Below are 16,220 nucleotides of genomic sequence, written 5' to 3' on the forward strand. Positions count from 1 at the left end.
CGCCCGTTAACCGAGGGATAACTGTATACACCCAACACTGGATACAAAGGATGACATCAAGGAGGCCTTTTACGCTGACCTCGACAGAGTGCTAACCTCTATCCCCAGAGAAGATAAGATTGTGCTCCTTGGTGACTTCCATGCCAGAGTTGGCAGAGATGCTGACATTTGGCAAGGAACCATTGGGAGAAATGGATTAGGGAAGTGTAATCCCAACAGCCTACTCCTCCTCAGCAAGTGTGCTGCACACAACCTCATTGTAATGATGTGCACTTGCAACACGGAATCCCCAGTTCTTCTCATTTCCCTCCCGAGTTTTTTTCCTGCGAGTCAAACATCGCTAAATAGAATTTTGACCAATTGTTAAACAAGAAAAGGAGTTTAAAAAAAAATTCACTACACTGAAATATCGCTAAGTGAATGAACGTTAAATGAAGGATACCTGTACAGTATATATGTGAAATGATGTATATCATACAGAAGTTCCCCGATGATATGAACGGGGTAAAATTTGAAATTTACATTATTTTATTTACCTGATGACTTATTTTTACTTTCATTTACTGAATTTTGGCATTCTATTTCTTCTTTTGTCTTAAATTCATGATTTTAGACGTATATAAGGACTAAGAGGGATTTTAATCATTGTTTTGTAAGTACGGTACAGCATGCACATAGCGTGTTCCGACTCACGTACAAATCTGACTTACGAACGTCCCCAGGAATGGAACCCGTTCGTAACCCGGGGACACCTGTATTGTACAACATATAAAGAGGACCCCTGTACTACATCCTAAATAGTAGTATAATATTCACTGTACCTATAATACCACAGAGAATCTCATGGAAAAAAAATAAATTATTGGTAAAAAAAAATAAATAAATAAATATCATGTTTCTCACCCTGATTTAAAATTATTTATATCATGTGATTTAAATTATTTGATTTAAATCATAACAACCCTGGCAAATTAAGTAAAAGAACAATTATTCAGTATTTTTAAATAACATATTACAAAAATTAAATGTTTCTGACTATTGTTTTGAGCCCACGCATTGAGCTTTTCATTTCAGCTTAGAAATTCAATATCAAATTTAATATACCCCATGAAGAGGTGACAACTTACCTAAAGGCAATACCAAGAATATCTTGTAGTATCCAAGCCCAAGGTTCCTTCCTCATCACAGCCCATACAACAGGCAATCCAAGGGAGAATATCAACAAGAAGATATTCCGCACCTCCATTGTTCCACGTACAATGTAGATGTTGAAGTATGGAGTACTGAAATTACAATGTGAAAGTAATTATACTTAGAAATATTTTCTTTGGAAATAAGACAATTCCTACAACATAATGTATACAGTAGTACCCCGCTTAACGCGGTCAATTGAACCCACAGGGGTCAATTGAACCCACAGGGTACGGTGTTAAGTGAAAACCGCGTTAAGTGAACAACAGAACATATGGGATTAATTCCAATAGAGACTGGCCGGACCCCCAAACTCTACTTTTTCCGACACAATACCTATGTTCTAGTAAAAATAACATCTTAATTTTATGATGGCACATGCACACAATTAATACTTAAGAGAAATAGAGAAATATAGTCGCCAAGTTAATGTCCATTCAAATAATGGACTCAACTCCCTCCCCCTCTTCTCACACTACACTCGCTGAATCTTCCCTCTCTGAGAAATTTTTGGGGGGAAACCACTAAATTTTAATAAATAATACCTCAAACTAAAGTTAGGATAATATAATTGACATTGCTGGATTCCTTGTAAGACCAGGAATATTTTGAATATAAATGTCATATATTTTGCACAAAAGATAACATATTTACTCAGAGTAAACATTATATCTAAAATTTGTATATCTAATGCAAAATCTATGATGTTTATATTCAAAATGATCATCAAATTGTAAGAATTCCAGCAATGTAAATTATATTCTGGCTGGGTAATTTGTATGAATTTTATGAGCTAAAACAAATATCTTCAGTTAATAAAAAAAAAATATTCTTCACGACACTATCTGTCAATCAAAGTACCCCACCTTGCCTCCCCCCCTCTTCCAACCGGCCAGGTGGTCGGTCCGTCCCAACCCTCCCCCCCACCCCCCACCAATCCTCCCTTCAAGAGATGTTGGGTGAAAAAACTAAATTTTAACATTTAGTATTAAATAATACCTCAGATTAAAGTTAGGATAATATAATTGACATTGCTGGATTCCTTGTAAGACCAGGAATATTTTGAATATAAATGTCATATATTTTGCACAAAAGATAACATATTTACTCAGAGTAAACACTATATCTAAAATTTGTATGTCTAATGCAAAATCTATGATGTTTATATTCAAAATGATCATCAAATTGTAAGAATTCCAGCAATGTAAATTATATTCTGACCGGGTAATTTGTATGAATTTTATGAGCTAAAACAAATATCTTCAGTTAATAAAAAAAAAAAATATTCTTCACACTGTAACAGGTGGTCGGTCGGTCCCACCCTCCCTACCAGATGTGTGGGAAAACCAGAATATTTACCTTTTTAGTAATAAATAATACCTCAAACTAAAGTTAGGATAATATAATTGACATTGCTGGATTCCTTGTAAGACCAGGAATATTTTGAATACAAATGTCATATATTTTGCACAAAAAATAACATATTTACTCAGAGTAAACATTATATCTAAAATTTGTATATCTAATGCAAAATCTATGATGTTTATATTCAAAATGATCATCAAATTGTAAGAATTCCAGCAATGTAAATTATATTCTGGCCGGGTAATTTGTATGAATTTTTTGAGCTAAAACAGGCAGGCAGGCGGGTGGCAGGTGGGGGGGGCGAATCTAAAAATAGCGTCTCGAGCCACGCAGAGTATACGTGGAAAAAACCTGTGTTAAGTGAAAGTTCGGCTCTGGCGAGGCACCGCGTTTACGTGAAATCGCGCTAAGCGAAACCGCGTTAAGCGGGGTATTACTGTATATGAAGACATGATACAGTATTTTCTTGATTTAACAAACTAATTCGAGCCACCCCTTTTGGTTAAATCAAAATTTCCGCTAAAATGAATATTCATTATTTTCGCTCGATTTACCAAGCTATATCACTAAACCGAGTGTGATTTTGTTAAATTCTGCACCAAGCACGCTGCACGTCGCTTGGTGCGTCGGATTTGTTTACATCCGCTCAAGTCTGTGTCCTGCAGTCACTGTCTGTGTTGTTCACTGCTAAATCTCAGTCAATTAACTACACTAGAGCACCTTAGCTTTTATCTTTATTCAAGACATCTTCAGAGGTAACTGAATTTACAGGGACACACCACCTCCACTGTAAATAAAAGAAGAGCTTATAAAAAAAATGGGTGACATAACAACAAGTCAGGTAAAAAAGCATGAGACCAGCTATCATCTACCCCACATCCACCTCAAATGCTTTCAAAGCATTTTTAACCTTAAGCCAGTTTTTATTCATTAATTAATACCCCAACACCACAACATCACAAACACAACATCTAGAGTTTTACTTAAAGTACGGCTTTCTCTTACAATTACAATTGAAAAAACAAAAATTTGTTACTTGTTACAAGCCCCAAACAATAAAGATTTAAATATCCAATTACAGGACACAGGACAAACTTGGAAGCTAACCAATCACAAGTGTTTCTTCACGCCTGGACCAATCACATGCGTTCTTTCATATTGTTTCATCTGTGTACCCAAGTGACGAACACAGAGTTTAACCCTTACGCCCCGGGTGACGCTCCAGAACGCGGGTCTTTTCCCACCCAGTGTGACTATATGCCTGTCACGCCACACGCTCGGCCACGGGGAAGCTTCCTGAATGTAATTACCTACTTTTGTTTGTCAATTGTTTGTCCGTTTTATCATGTTGTATCAAAGTAATACAGCTAGACCCCAACTTACGACTGCTTCGACTTACGACCGCAGTTGTGACCATTTTTTTTTTCAAATGACACGCATTTTCTATACCGAAACGTTTCCAGTTAATGTAGTCTCCATGTATAATTAGAAAATTATGGGGGCCCCATGTGCATTCAGCTGACTACATTAAAGGTAAGTGCTCAGTTACACTGTATCCATTCCTCATTATTTATTACTTTCACTGTACTGTATTTCACTGTAGATTTTTTATTGATAAAAAAAAAAAAATTATCTGTCGGACTTACGACCTGGATTTCAGTCCCTAACCCCGTGTTAAGTCGGGGTCTAGCTGTATTGCTAAAAGTAGTGAAGTTGTATTGTAGTACTACTGGAAAATAATGCTATGATTATGTTATAAATGTATTTATTTGTGGAATTATTAGCCTTCCATCTAGAGTTATAGACACACATTCACTTCTTACACATACACGCCCATGCTCTTCATTTTTCTTATTTTATAGTTTCACATTATATTTTCTTAATTTTTAAGCTACATCATTTATATAGAGCAGAATAATTGTTAAAGAAGTACATTTTCTGAGGCAAATACAGTTGAGTCTGGATTTAGAGTTTTGGTTTCTGCATTTGGTCATTTACGCGATGCCTTGCCAGAATTGAAATGCTTGATTCTGGCGTAAATTGGTCATTTATCTGGAGACATCTGGCGGTCAAACCGCCGCTCCATTTTTGGTCAAACCTCCCGCCGTCTCCTGCCATACTTGGGTAGCGGCTTGAGTAAGGTTCGCCAGTATGTCGGTGTTCGTTATCGGTGGCGTCATATGACATATCGGACTGTGATTGGGCCCCGCATCCTACCTCCCTCCCGCTAGCTGTGATTGGTTTAATGTAATATGGCGTGCTCTCTGCCACGGGAGAGGAAAGAAGCCGCTTGACCCTGCGTCAGTTGCTCTCCTCCCAGTCACTCGTGTAAACTGTGTTCTATTGTGCCCGCTAATCTCGTAGAATGGCTTCCACTGGACCCCACCACCACAGAAAAACCTTGCATTACCTGGACCGCGCTAAGCCAAAGAAATCGGCGTGCCTAAGTTAAGTACAAGATCATACAAGATTTAGAAAAAGGCGAGAAAAGTTGATTTGGCCGGCATGGCGTGAACGAATCTACAATCAGGGCGATCAAGAAGGATGCAGCCAAGATAAAGAACACATGAACATCACAAAGTCTGCAGGTGCTTTAATGGTGAAGTACTGCAAGAACAAGGTGCTGCTCAAGCAATTACTTGTGAGCTACTTCATTCAGGTCAGGCAAGAGCGGAACATGGCGGTGGACATGGGTGGGTCCAGAGTATACCGTGTGAACTGTCGTAGCAGTGGCACGTAAGATGGAATTGCAAAGCCCCCTTTCAATGCTTCCTCTGGGTAGCTACAAGTGTTTAAAAGGAACAAGATCACCAACATTAACATTGGTGGTGAAGGGGCGTGTGCTGACCGTGTTGAGGCTAGTGATTTTCCTCCATTCTTCGAGAAGTTATGGAGGAAGGACAGTACACCGACGACCAGGTGTTCAACACGGATGAATCTGGTCTGTATTGGAAAAAGCTACCTTCCAAGACCTTCGTTGTCAAGTCTGCCAACAAGTGTCGGGGCCGGAAGTTGCAGAAGGAGCGCATCACAGTCCTGTTTACCACCAATGCCTCCGGTACCTGTAAACTCAAGTTATCGGTGATCCACACAGCCCGCAAGCCACACGCTTACAAGAATATGGATATGACCAAGCTAAATGTCCACTGGCTAACCACACGTAAGGCGTGGATGTTCACTGCTCTGTCCCTCTCCTGGTTTGACGACTATTTCGTTCCCGACGTCAAGAAATTCTGCGAGTAACAGAATGTTCCATTCAACTCGCCCCTACTGTTGGATCGTCACCCCAACGTAAAAGTGGTCTTCCTTCCTCCCAACACTACGTCGTTAATCCAGCCCATGGACCAGGAGTTGATATGCGCGTTAAGGCTGCATTCTCTACAAAGAAGTTTAAGCTCCTGAACGACTGTACCAACACCAGAATGAGTTCGCGTAACCTGGGTGACACCGATGCAATAGCCAGGCGACGACGAGGAACAAGTTGGCGGATCAAAAGTTACATCAAACAGTTTTGGAAAATTTCGTCAAAAGCTGTTGATTTCTTGGTGGAGGCATGGGAGCAGCTGTCTGTGAGCGATTCATCACGTGGCGGCATGTGTTGCAAGGTATCCCGCTGGGAGGCAGAGTCAACCTGTGACTGGTGAGGTTCAGTCTGTTGCAGTGGCAGTGGACCTTGCAAGAGAAGCTGCGCAGAGTGTTACAGCTAAACGCTTCTCCGAGACCACCAACGACGACATTATGGAAGTGATAAGAGATCCTGAGTGACTGCCGACGAGATGTTAGACGATGATAACGTCAGTGAAGAGACAGGCAGTGCGTCATCCCGAGAAGAACACAAGTTAACACATGGTAATGCAAAGGATGCCATCGAGTTTGCAGAGAAACTCAAGCTCGTCCTTTCCACGACCCTAACGATAACCGCTATGAAGTCTTCAATAACCAGTTGTTGCACACTATGGAGCCGTACATCCAGATGTATCACGACCACATCAACACTAGCTGTCAGCGTAACATCACGGACTTCTCTCCGCAACCCACCACAGCCAGCCCAAGCCAGTGAAAGTGACAGTGACGCTATGGACTTTGAGGTTTGTCAACGCCCTGACAACTATGGTGGATAGTGATGGTGATTCACCTGAGGGCCAGTAATCTGCCCTCTGCCTCGGAACCAGCCCCCATCAACGTCGCCGACCCATCTCTTCTACTAACATAAGTGTTAAACCTAACCTAACCTTGATTTTTCTAACCTTCGTAAGTGTTAAACCTTGATTTTTCTAACCTAACCTAACGTAAGTGTTAAACCTTGATTTTTCTTTTACCTGGTACAGTATATTATTCTCTTATTGATATTTCTCTTCTATATTTGTGTGAGCATACCATCATAAAGTTAAGATACTATTTTTACTACAACGTCGTATTGTGTCAGAAAAAGTGGAGTTTGGAGTCGGCCCAGTCTCTATTTCAATTAATCCCATATGTTCTGTTATTTCATTTACGCGTTTCTCGTTTTCTGCGGTACTCCGCGGGTTCAACTGACCGCGTAAATGAAGACCCAACTGTATCAGGAGTCAGCTGGTTGACATGCCAGTCAGCTGTGGTCTCTTGAGATGGTAATGCCATGTGCCATTGTCACATTTAATGAAACTATAAAAGTTGTTGAAAAATTATTTCAATATCTAATGTGACTTAGAAAATAAAGAAAATATAATATAAAACTATAAAAAATTAAATATGAACAGCATGGGTGTGTATTGTGTCTCTATGATGCAGTGGAACTCTCCCGTGCCCCTGTAGAGAACCCTCGCAGCCAGTAGTGGAAGTTGTTAGGCACACATACACAACCTCCCTTGTCCATACAACCTGTAGTGAAATCCATGGAAGGGCTAGGGCCAAATTGTTTTAACCCTCATAGTTTAAGGATTTACTGTACAGTACTGTGTATTTCTTCGTTTATGTTTTGGTGTTGTCTTCCTCTGGGGGTACTATAGCATAGAGAGCAAAGATCAGGAAAGTGACTGTCATCTTATTCCATCCACAGTTCATCTTAAATTTTGGCATAAATTTACCCATCAGTATTATGAGCGAATATTAGTTGATACTTTTATGAACAGGGGAAGAGCCGTATTACAGGTTGAGAATCCCGAATCCAAAATCCTTGGGGCCGAATGTGTCTCGGATTCTGGATTTTTTCGGATTTTGGGATAACTGTAGACAGTATACCTGTTTTATGGGGTACAGGTACCTCACCCAGACGGGACTGTGCCCATGTTGAAGCACGAAATTCATGTGTACAGTCAGTCCTTGACTTACGACTGGGTTAGGGACCGACGACCAGGTCGCAAGTCGAATTGGTTGCAAGTCGAAAATGCAAAAATAATACATAGAAAATCTAAAATGGGTGTCTCTTTTTCTTCTCAGCACCACAAAACTCTCACTTTTACAACTTGCCAGCCATTTTAAAGGGAATTACAAACAAAAATTTTGTCAGTACACAGCGTGAGCACTAACGTCGGGACTCGAAAATACGTAATTTGAAAAATATTTTATACAACTGCTGCGGTTAGGTATGTCGAGTAGGTCGTAAGTCGAGGAGAACCTGTTTCTCATTTACCGATATGGATACATATAGCCTGCAGGTAGTTTAATGAAATATTTTCAATCATTTTGTGCAAGAAACAATAAGAAAAAGATGCACATTGAACCATCAGAAAGGTAAGCTACTATTCCTTTAGGCCTACCTGTAACTGCCCCTGAAATTTACCATAGCGCAGTCTTCTTTTTACGGGATTAGCCCACCAGGGAACAGGTCACTGACCCACATTGGGGCCTGGGGAATGTAATAATAATAATAATAATAATAATAATAATAATAATAATACTCTAGGGATGAGGATGCATTCTGCAGGATGACTTTCTTAAATGTTTCTTCTAGAGTCATCTGCCTCATTAACAGTGGTTTTTGTTGTATCAATCTCTCTTTGATCTTATAAACTGACATGATTCCTTGTTTAGTTATGAAAGCACGCTGCTCTAGTCCATCAATGAGCCCATCACACATTTTAACCATGTCATCTACGGGCACTTTTACCACTGTGTTAACTATGTCATTTTCACCTTCACTGTTAGCATCATGATCACCTTGATTCAGAACCATTTCTGCTATTTCACTATCAGTCAATGAATGAACAACTGGAGCATCATTATCAATGTTGAGAACTTCTTTTATGTCAGCTTCCTGAAGCTTCTTGACAGCATCTAAGGGGTATACCTTTTGTGTATATAAGGAGGTTTGGTATCATTTGTTTCTCACTTGTCACACGGAATCCTTGAAAGTCGTCATTTTGTTTGTCATCGTCGCCGAACATAGTCGACGGCCAGAGGTTGTGCCAAGCATTCACTCGGGTGTCCTTACCTATGGAACTCCAAGCACTAGCAGCAGCATAGATGGCATCCTTGACTGTAAACTGCTTTTGGAAACCCTCCACACCCACGCCTCTGTTGCCAAGTGCTGCCAACATGCTGCTCAGGAAACCATCTTTATATTTGCTCTTTAGTGCTCTAAGGATCCCTTGGTTGTATGGCTAAATTAATGAAGTAACAATTGGGGGAAAGTAAATGCCATAAAGATTATTCTTGACAAGAAGTTCAGAATAATTGTCAAGGAGTAACAAAACCTCCAGTAGTGTTCCAGTCCAGCTTCCCATCAGTGTTCATTAGTGGCTGATACAAAATGTTTATTTAACCAGTCAGAAAGAGGTTCCTGGTGATCCACGCTTTCTTGCTGGCGCAATAATGGACTAATAAATTAGTCACGCCTTTAAACCAGCGTGACACTTGCTCTTGCCTTTCACAGCAATTTAACACTTGTGTGCGTACCTGCTGCATTAGCACATCCCATCACAGTCAGACTGTCCTTAACATCCTTAACACCTGTAGGTGCCTTCTCATCAGCTGTAGTTAGTGACTTCCTGGGACAATAACGCCAGAACAATGCTGTCTCGTCAGCAGCTTAGATTTGTTCTGGTTTTAGATAGCCATCAGCGATGATCTTGGCAAACTCGTCGATGTAGTTCTCTGCTGCCTCATGATCAGCAGAAGCTTTTATCACCACAAATCTTTAAATATTTAATGCCATGCCTATTCTTAAATTTCTGCAATCAGCCATCTGAATATTCACAATTACCTTCAATTTTAAGTTCGTCATGATAAATATTTGCTTGTTTCATCATCAGCATACCATTAAGCGGCATATACTCACTCCGGAGCTGATGAATCTACTCTTTCAAAACACAATCAAGATCTTCATTTTTTGCCTTATGCAATGTTTTCTATTTTCACTTTCAGCATAGAACTTTAACAACTTGTCTTTTTGTTTTTTCAGGTCATAAATGGTGGTCGTTCCGACTCCAAACTCCTCCGTGAGGCGCCTCACACCTACACCACGGTCAAATTTTTGCAATAACTCAACTTTTTGTGCTATGAATAAGCATAAATGCTTCCTTTTTCTTTCAATGTTACCCATAGGGGTTCCTGCAGGTCTTTTTGACATTTTCTACTGCATATTCACTCGACAAACCACAGTAACAAAATCACTGAGTAATGCACAGACGTCTGTGATAAGTGCAGAACAACAACTGGGCGCCAGCCACCACCCTGACCCAGTTAGGGTAGATTAGGTCACACTTGTAACCCTCTGCAGTGCGTTGGGACGGGCACCATGCGGGAAGTTTAAAAAAGCCTTGTGGAATTATTTTAATTTTCCAATACAGGGGCTCCAAGAAATGTATGGATTTTGGATGTTTTCGATTTTTAGGATTTCGGATAGGGGATTCTCAACATGGGCAGGATTAAGGTAGATAAAATTATATACTTGGGTCACAGGACCATGAGGTTTTATTATTGTTTTACTATAAATATAATAAGTGTTAATTGTTATAAGTTGGTATTTCTTTGGGTCTTGATTCACTTTGCACAATTTAATGAAACTCTACTAAAGGTCATCCTCGACTGTCAGCCAGAGGTAGCAAGATTTGTCTATATGATTCTAGTCTGTTAACCAAGGCTGATTTTTCAGGATATATTCACAAGTCTGATTAATGGGCCTAGGAGTTGAGGCGCTGCCGAAAGAAAGATTATTCAGTAGTGGCCGTGACATGAGTTACACAAAAAAAAAAAACATGGACATGTGAAAAACTTAGTGATACCACCTAGTCAGTGACTTACCTGCAACTTCCACATGGGATTAGTGATATGATTGGTTGTAAGCAGCAGAACACTGCTACACCTGATGCAATGCAGAACATGCCAATGATCACATACAAAATATAAAATAATATATTTAATTCTCTACGTACTCAAGGGTAGGTAATAACTTAGAAGTAAGCATTCTCCAACTATGAAACATAAATCTAAGTCAGGCACTCAGAGTAGCACAACTGAGGCAAAATAAAAGGACTGCCCCTTTTCTCAGGTAACTCACTCTCACCAACATACACAAGCCACTGGAAATTATCTTAATCAAAATTAGCACAAGTTCTCACAATCATATGACAATAAAGAACATTAAATTATTTATGAATTAGATAAAAATAAACCAATACACAGAAACTACAAGATACTGATTATAATCTTCAACCCACTTAGCCAAGGTTTGGAGATAAGGCTTTAATGCAATTCAATAATATTTGGATATGATAAAAAATGACAGTCATTTACTGGTATGGAATACATATTTTGTACATTTGCTAAGGCAACTCTCCCATTATTGTTAACTACATTGATATCAGAAATTCACCGTACGACAATAAATAAAATATCTCAATTCTCTTCTACAGGTAAACCTTTATTCAAGATATTCCAATCTACGATAATTTACATTAACAATGAGGTTACATTAAACTCACTTCCCTATTTTAAATGTAAACAAACTCCATTAACGATTTTTGTCATCCCGCCAACTGGACATATGGAAAGCATCACTTGCTTCATTTATCAGCTGACATCATCTACCCTAACACTGCCTCGTGGTCATCTGGTGAACTACAGTCCAAGCATTGTTTCTTCTTGGTTACATGTGTTTAAGAAATGGAACTCAAGGTTTATTGGTCATCATTGGTGTTGTTTGATTACCTTACAGTGAGAGGACATCACTAAAATTCACATTGTGCTCTGTTGTAGTGACTGATGGTCTTTTGCTCTGATCCCCCACCCCAACATTGGGTGACCTGACATTACATCAGAAGGTCAGTAAAGAGTTTACGAGTACAGTAGGGTCGGGATATATAGCGACTTTATATAAAAAAATTTTTAAGCCGTGGCTACCAAAATTATCAATTTTTCCAATATATAGCGATAAATTTATTTACAGTACTCATAACTTACGTGAGGTTATGTTCCTTGGACCTCAGAAACACTCCCATAAATCAACCCAAAAATATGAGTTTAAATTTTGTTTTCTTGTACAAAATATATGATGTGTATATTCAAATTATTCGCTGACTCGCATGATTCTGCTAACTTTAGACTGTCCCATTTTATGTCAAGTTTAGTCACTTTTATTGGCCTCCAGAACCTAACCCTATTTTCCCCATTGATTAAATGCAATTATATATTGTGAATTAGTATATTTAACATCCTTGGACCCTATCTCAAGATATATCCCGACCCTACTGTATATACAATGGGTGGACATGACATTGCCTCAGGTCAGGTCAGTAACATGAGACCCACTAACCTCCCATACCGTACCTCCATTACAAGTGTTAAAAGACAGGGGCGGGCAAGATAAGGCATAAGGGCCAAATTGTGCCCCCAAGATTATTTCTGTGGCCCGCCAATCCATGTAGCAATGGAGCACTATGTTTCTTTTCTTTTTAAATCTTAGAAAGGATCAATATTATATGGGAGTTGGCCATCCATAGCAGCAAGACCTGCTGACCTGGCCTTGTGAATATCCCAAGTATGGTTATCCATAGGGATTAGGATTAGGGATTAGGCAAAGGGAGGTCAGTAAACCCTTACCTGAGAAACCCATTTTTGACCATATGACATGGACGGCCACATCCACACCTCAATATTGTGTCATACACTGTCCTGGGCATCCAGCACCAACACTAGAGAAGCTCAGTCTTCTCTCTGCTTCTCACTTAAGAGGACGTAACTCTGGTTTTGCAGAATTTGTACTTATGTGTTGTTGCACCCAACACAATATTTAAGTGAAAGAGTGAATCTTAAGAAGTGGAAAGCTGAAGCATTGTGTCAAACATTCAACAGGAAATGGATGGAAAGTGCAGCAGTGCTAAAGAATTACAACTTAAATCACCATTTTGAGACCAAGCACTCCAGTAAATATAACAAAAGTTCTGGTTAACAATAGAGGAAGAAAGCTAAAGAGATGGTTAATCAATTACAAGAACAGAAAAGTGTTTTCAAAAAACAATTTGCATCCCAGGATGATATTACAAGAGTGAGTTATGTGATTACTCAAAAAATTGCCAAAAAAAGCAAGCCATGATCTGAAGGAAAATTAATAAAGGAATGTACTCCTCACATACTGATGACTTGTACTCCTCACACACTGATGACTTGTACTCCCCCATACTGATGACCTGTACTGACCCATACTGATGACTCACTCCTCACATACTGATGACTTGTACTCTCTACACACTGATGACTTGTACCTCCATACTTATGACCTGTACTGACCCATACTGATGACCTGTACTCCACATACTGATGACCTGTACTCCTACATACTGATGACCTGTACTTCACATACTGATGACTTGTACTTTCCACACTGATGACTTGTACTTCCCATACTGATGACCTGTACTCACATACTGATGACCTGTACTCTCACATACTGATGACCTGTATTCTCACATACTGATGACCTGTACTTCACATACTGATGACCTGTACTTCTCACATACTGATGACCTGTACTTCTCACATACTGATGACCTGTACTTCTACATACTGATGACCTGTACCTCACATACTGATGACCTGTACCTCACACACTGATGACTTGTACTTCCATACTGATGACCTGTACTCTACATACTGATGACCTATTTACCATACACTGATGACTTGTACCTCACACACTGATGACTTGTACTTTCCATACTGATGACTTGTACTCCCCATACTGATGACCTGTACTCCTCACATACTGATGACCTGTACTTTCACATACTGATGACCTGTACTCTACATACTGATGACCTGTACCTCACCACTGATGACTTGTACTTCTCTACTGATGACTCTATTCTAACATACTGATGACCTGTACTTCTACATACTGATGACTTAATTTCATACTGATGACCTGTACCTCACATACTGATGACCTGTACCTCACATACTGATGACCTGTACTCTCACATACTGACGAATCACTCACATACTGATGACCTGTACTCTCACATACTGATGACCTGTACTTACATACTGATGACTCACTTCACATACTGATGACTTGTACTCTTATACTGATGACTTGTACTTCCATTGATGACCTGTACTCTCACATACTGATGACCTGTACTCCTACATACTGATGACTTGTACTCCCCACATACTGATGACTTGTACCTCATACTGATGACCTGTACTCACATACTGATGACCTGTACTCCACACATACTGATGACCTGTACTTTCACATACTGATGACCTGTACCTCACATACTGATGACCAGTCTCCTCACATACTGATGACTTGTACCACATACTGATGACTGTACTTATACTCACAGACTTGTACCTATACTGATGACCTGTACTCTATACTGATGACTTGTACTCTACATACTGATGACCTGTACTCCTCACATACTGATGACCTGTACTCCTACATACTGATGACTTGTTCCCCACATGACTTGTACTTCATACTGATGACCTGTACTCCTCACATACTGATGACCTGTACTACTCACATACTGATGACCTGTATTTCTCACATACTGATGACCCTGTACTCCTCACACACTGATGACTTGTACTTCCCCATACTGATGACTTGTACTCCCCAAACTGATGACCTGTACTCCTCACATACTGATGACTTGTACTCCTCACCATACTGATGACCTGTACTCCTCACATACTGATGACCTGTACCTCCATACTGATGACCTATACCACATACTGATGACCTGTACCTCACATACTGATGACTTGTACTCACATACTGATGACCTGTACCTCACATACTGATGAATCACCTCATACTGATGACCTAAATTACATACTGATGACTTGTATCATACTGATGACCTGTACCTCACATTGATGACTGTACCACACACTGATGACTTGTACTCTCATACTGATGACCTGTACTTCTCACATACTGATGACCTGTACCCTCATACTGATGACTGGTACTATTGATGACTTGTACTCATACTGATGACCTAGCTCACATACTGATGAACTGTACCACATACTGATGACCTGTACTCCTCACACTGATGACTTGTACCACCCATACTGATGACCTGATACTCACATACTGATGACCTGTACCCTCATACTGATGACCTGTACTCCCCATACCTGATGATGTGTACTCTCACACACTGATGAGTTGTACTCCCACTGATGACCTGTACTCTCATACTGATGACCTGTACTACCCACATACTGATGACCTGTACCTCACACACTGATGACTTGTACCCCATACTGAAGACCTGTACTTCTCACACTGATGACCTGTACTCCTCACATACTGATGACCTGTACTCCTCACATACTGATGACTTGTACTCCTCCACACTGATGAGTTGTACTCCCCCATACTGATGACCTGTACTCCTCACATACTGATGTCTTGTACTCCTCACACACTGATGACTTGTACTCCCCCATACTGATGACCTGTACTCCTCATACTGATGACTTGTACTCCTCACATACCGGTGACACTCCTCACACACTGATGACTTGTCTCCTCCATACTGATGACCTGTACTCCTCACATACTGATGATCTGTACTCTCTACTGATGACCTGTACTTCCCATTTCTCCCTCACACTGATGCCTCCTCACTACTGATGACCTGTACTCCTCACTACTGATGCCTGCTCCTCACATACACTGACCTGTACTTCTCACTACTGATGACCTGTACTCTCACATACTGATGACCTGCTCCTCACATACTGGCCTGTACTCCTCACACACTGATGACTTGTACTCCCCCTTGCTGTAGCCTGTACTCACATACTGATGACCTGTACTTCTCACATACTGATGACCTTCCCTCTCTAAACCATGACCTGTACTCTCCACACGTGACTGACGTACTGCTCCTCACATACTGATGACCTGTACTCCTCATACTGATAGCCTCTTACTCCTCCATACTGATGACCTGTACTCCTCACACTGATGACTGTCTCTCTCCATACTGATGACCTGTACTCTCACATACTGAGCCTGCCTCCTCTCCTCTCCTGATGACTGCTCCTCACATACTGTACTACTGACTTTTACTCTCACATACTGACCTGTACTTCTCACATACTGATGACCTGTACTCCCACACACTGATGACTTGTACTTCCCACTACTGATGACTTGTACTCCCCATACTGACCATACTCCTCCTGTACTGATGACTGCTCCTCACATACTGATG

General features: G+C 40.3%; 1 protein-coding gene across 1 annotated transcript in view; it reads right to left on the reverse strand.

The window, feature by feature from the left end:
• The window catches only part of LOC121877475 (signal peptide peptidase-like 2B), a 170,722-nt gene that overhangs the window by 98,787 nt on the left and 55,715 nt on the right, over positions 1–16,220 (reverse strand). The window contains exons 8-9 of the mRNA XM_042383240.1: positions 10,780–10,876; positions 1,128–1,283 (exon numbers count right to left, since the gene is read on the reverse strand). Coding sequence (XP_042239174.1) covers positions 1,128–1,283; positions 10,780–10,876 — 253 coding nt within the window. The remainder of the gene's footprint in view (positions 1–1,127; positions 1,284–10,779; positions 10,877–16,220) is intronic.

The sequence above is a fragment of the Homarus americanus genome, unplaced genomic scaffold (assembly GCF_018991925.1).
Source record: "Homarus americanus isolate GMGI-L3 unplaced genomic scaffold, GMGI_Hamer_2.0 scaffold367, whole genome shotgun sequence".
NCBI classification, from domain to species: domain Eukaryota; kingdom Metazoa; phylum Arthropoda; class Malacostraca; order Decapoda; family Nephropidae; genus Homarus; species Homarus americanus.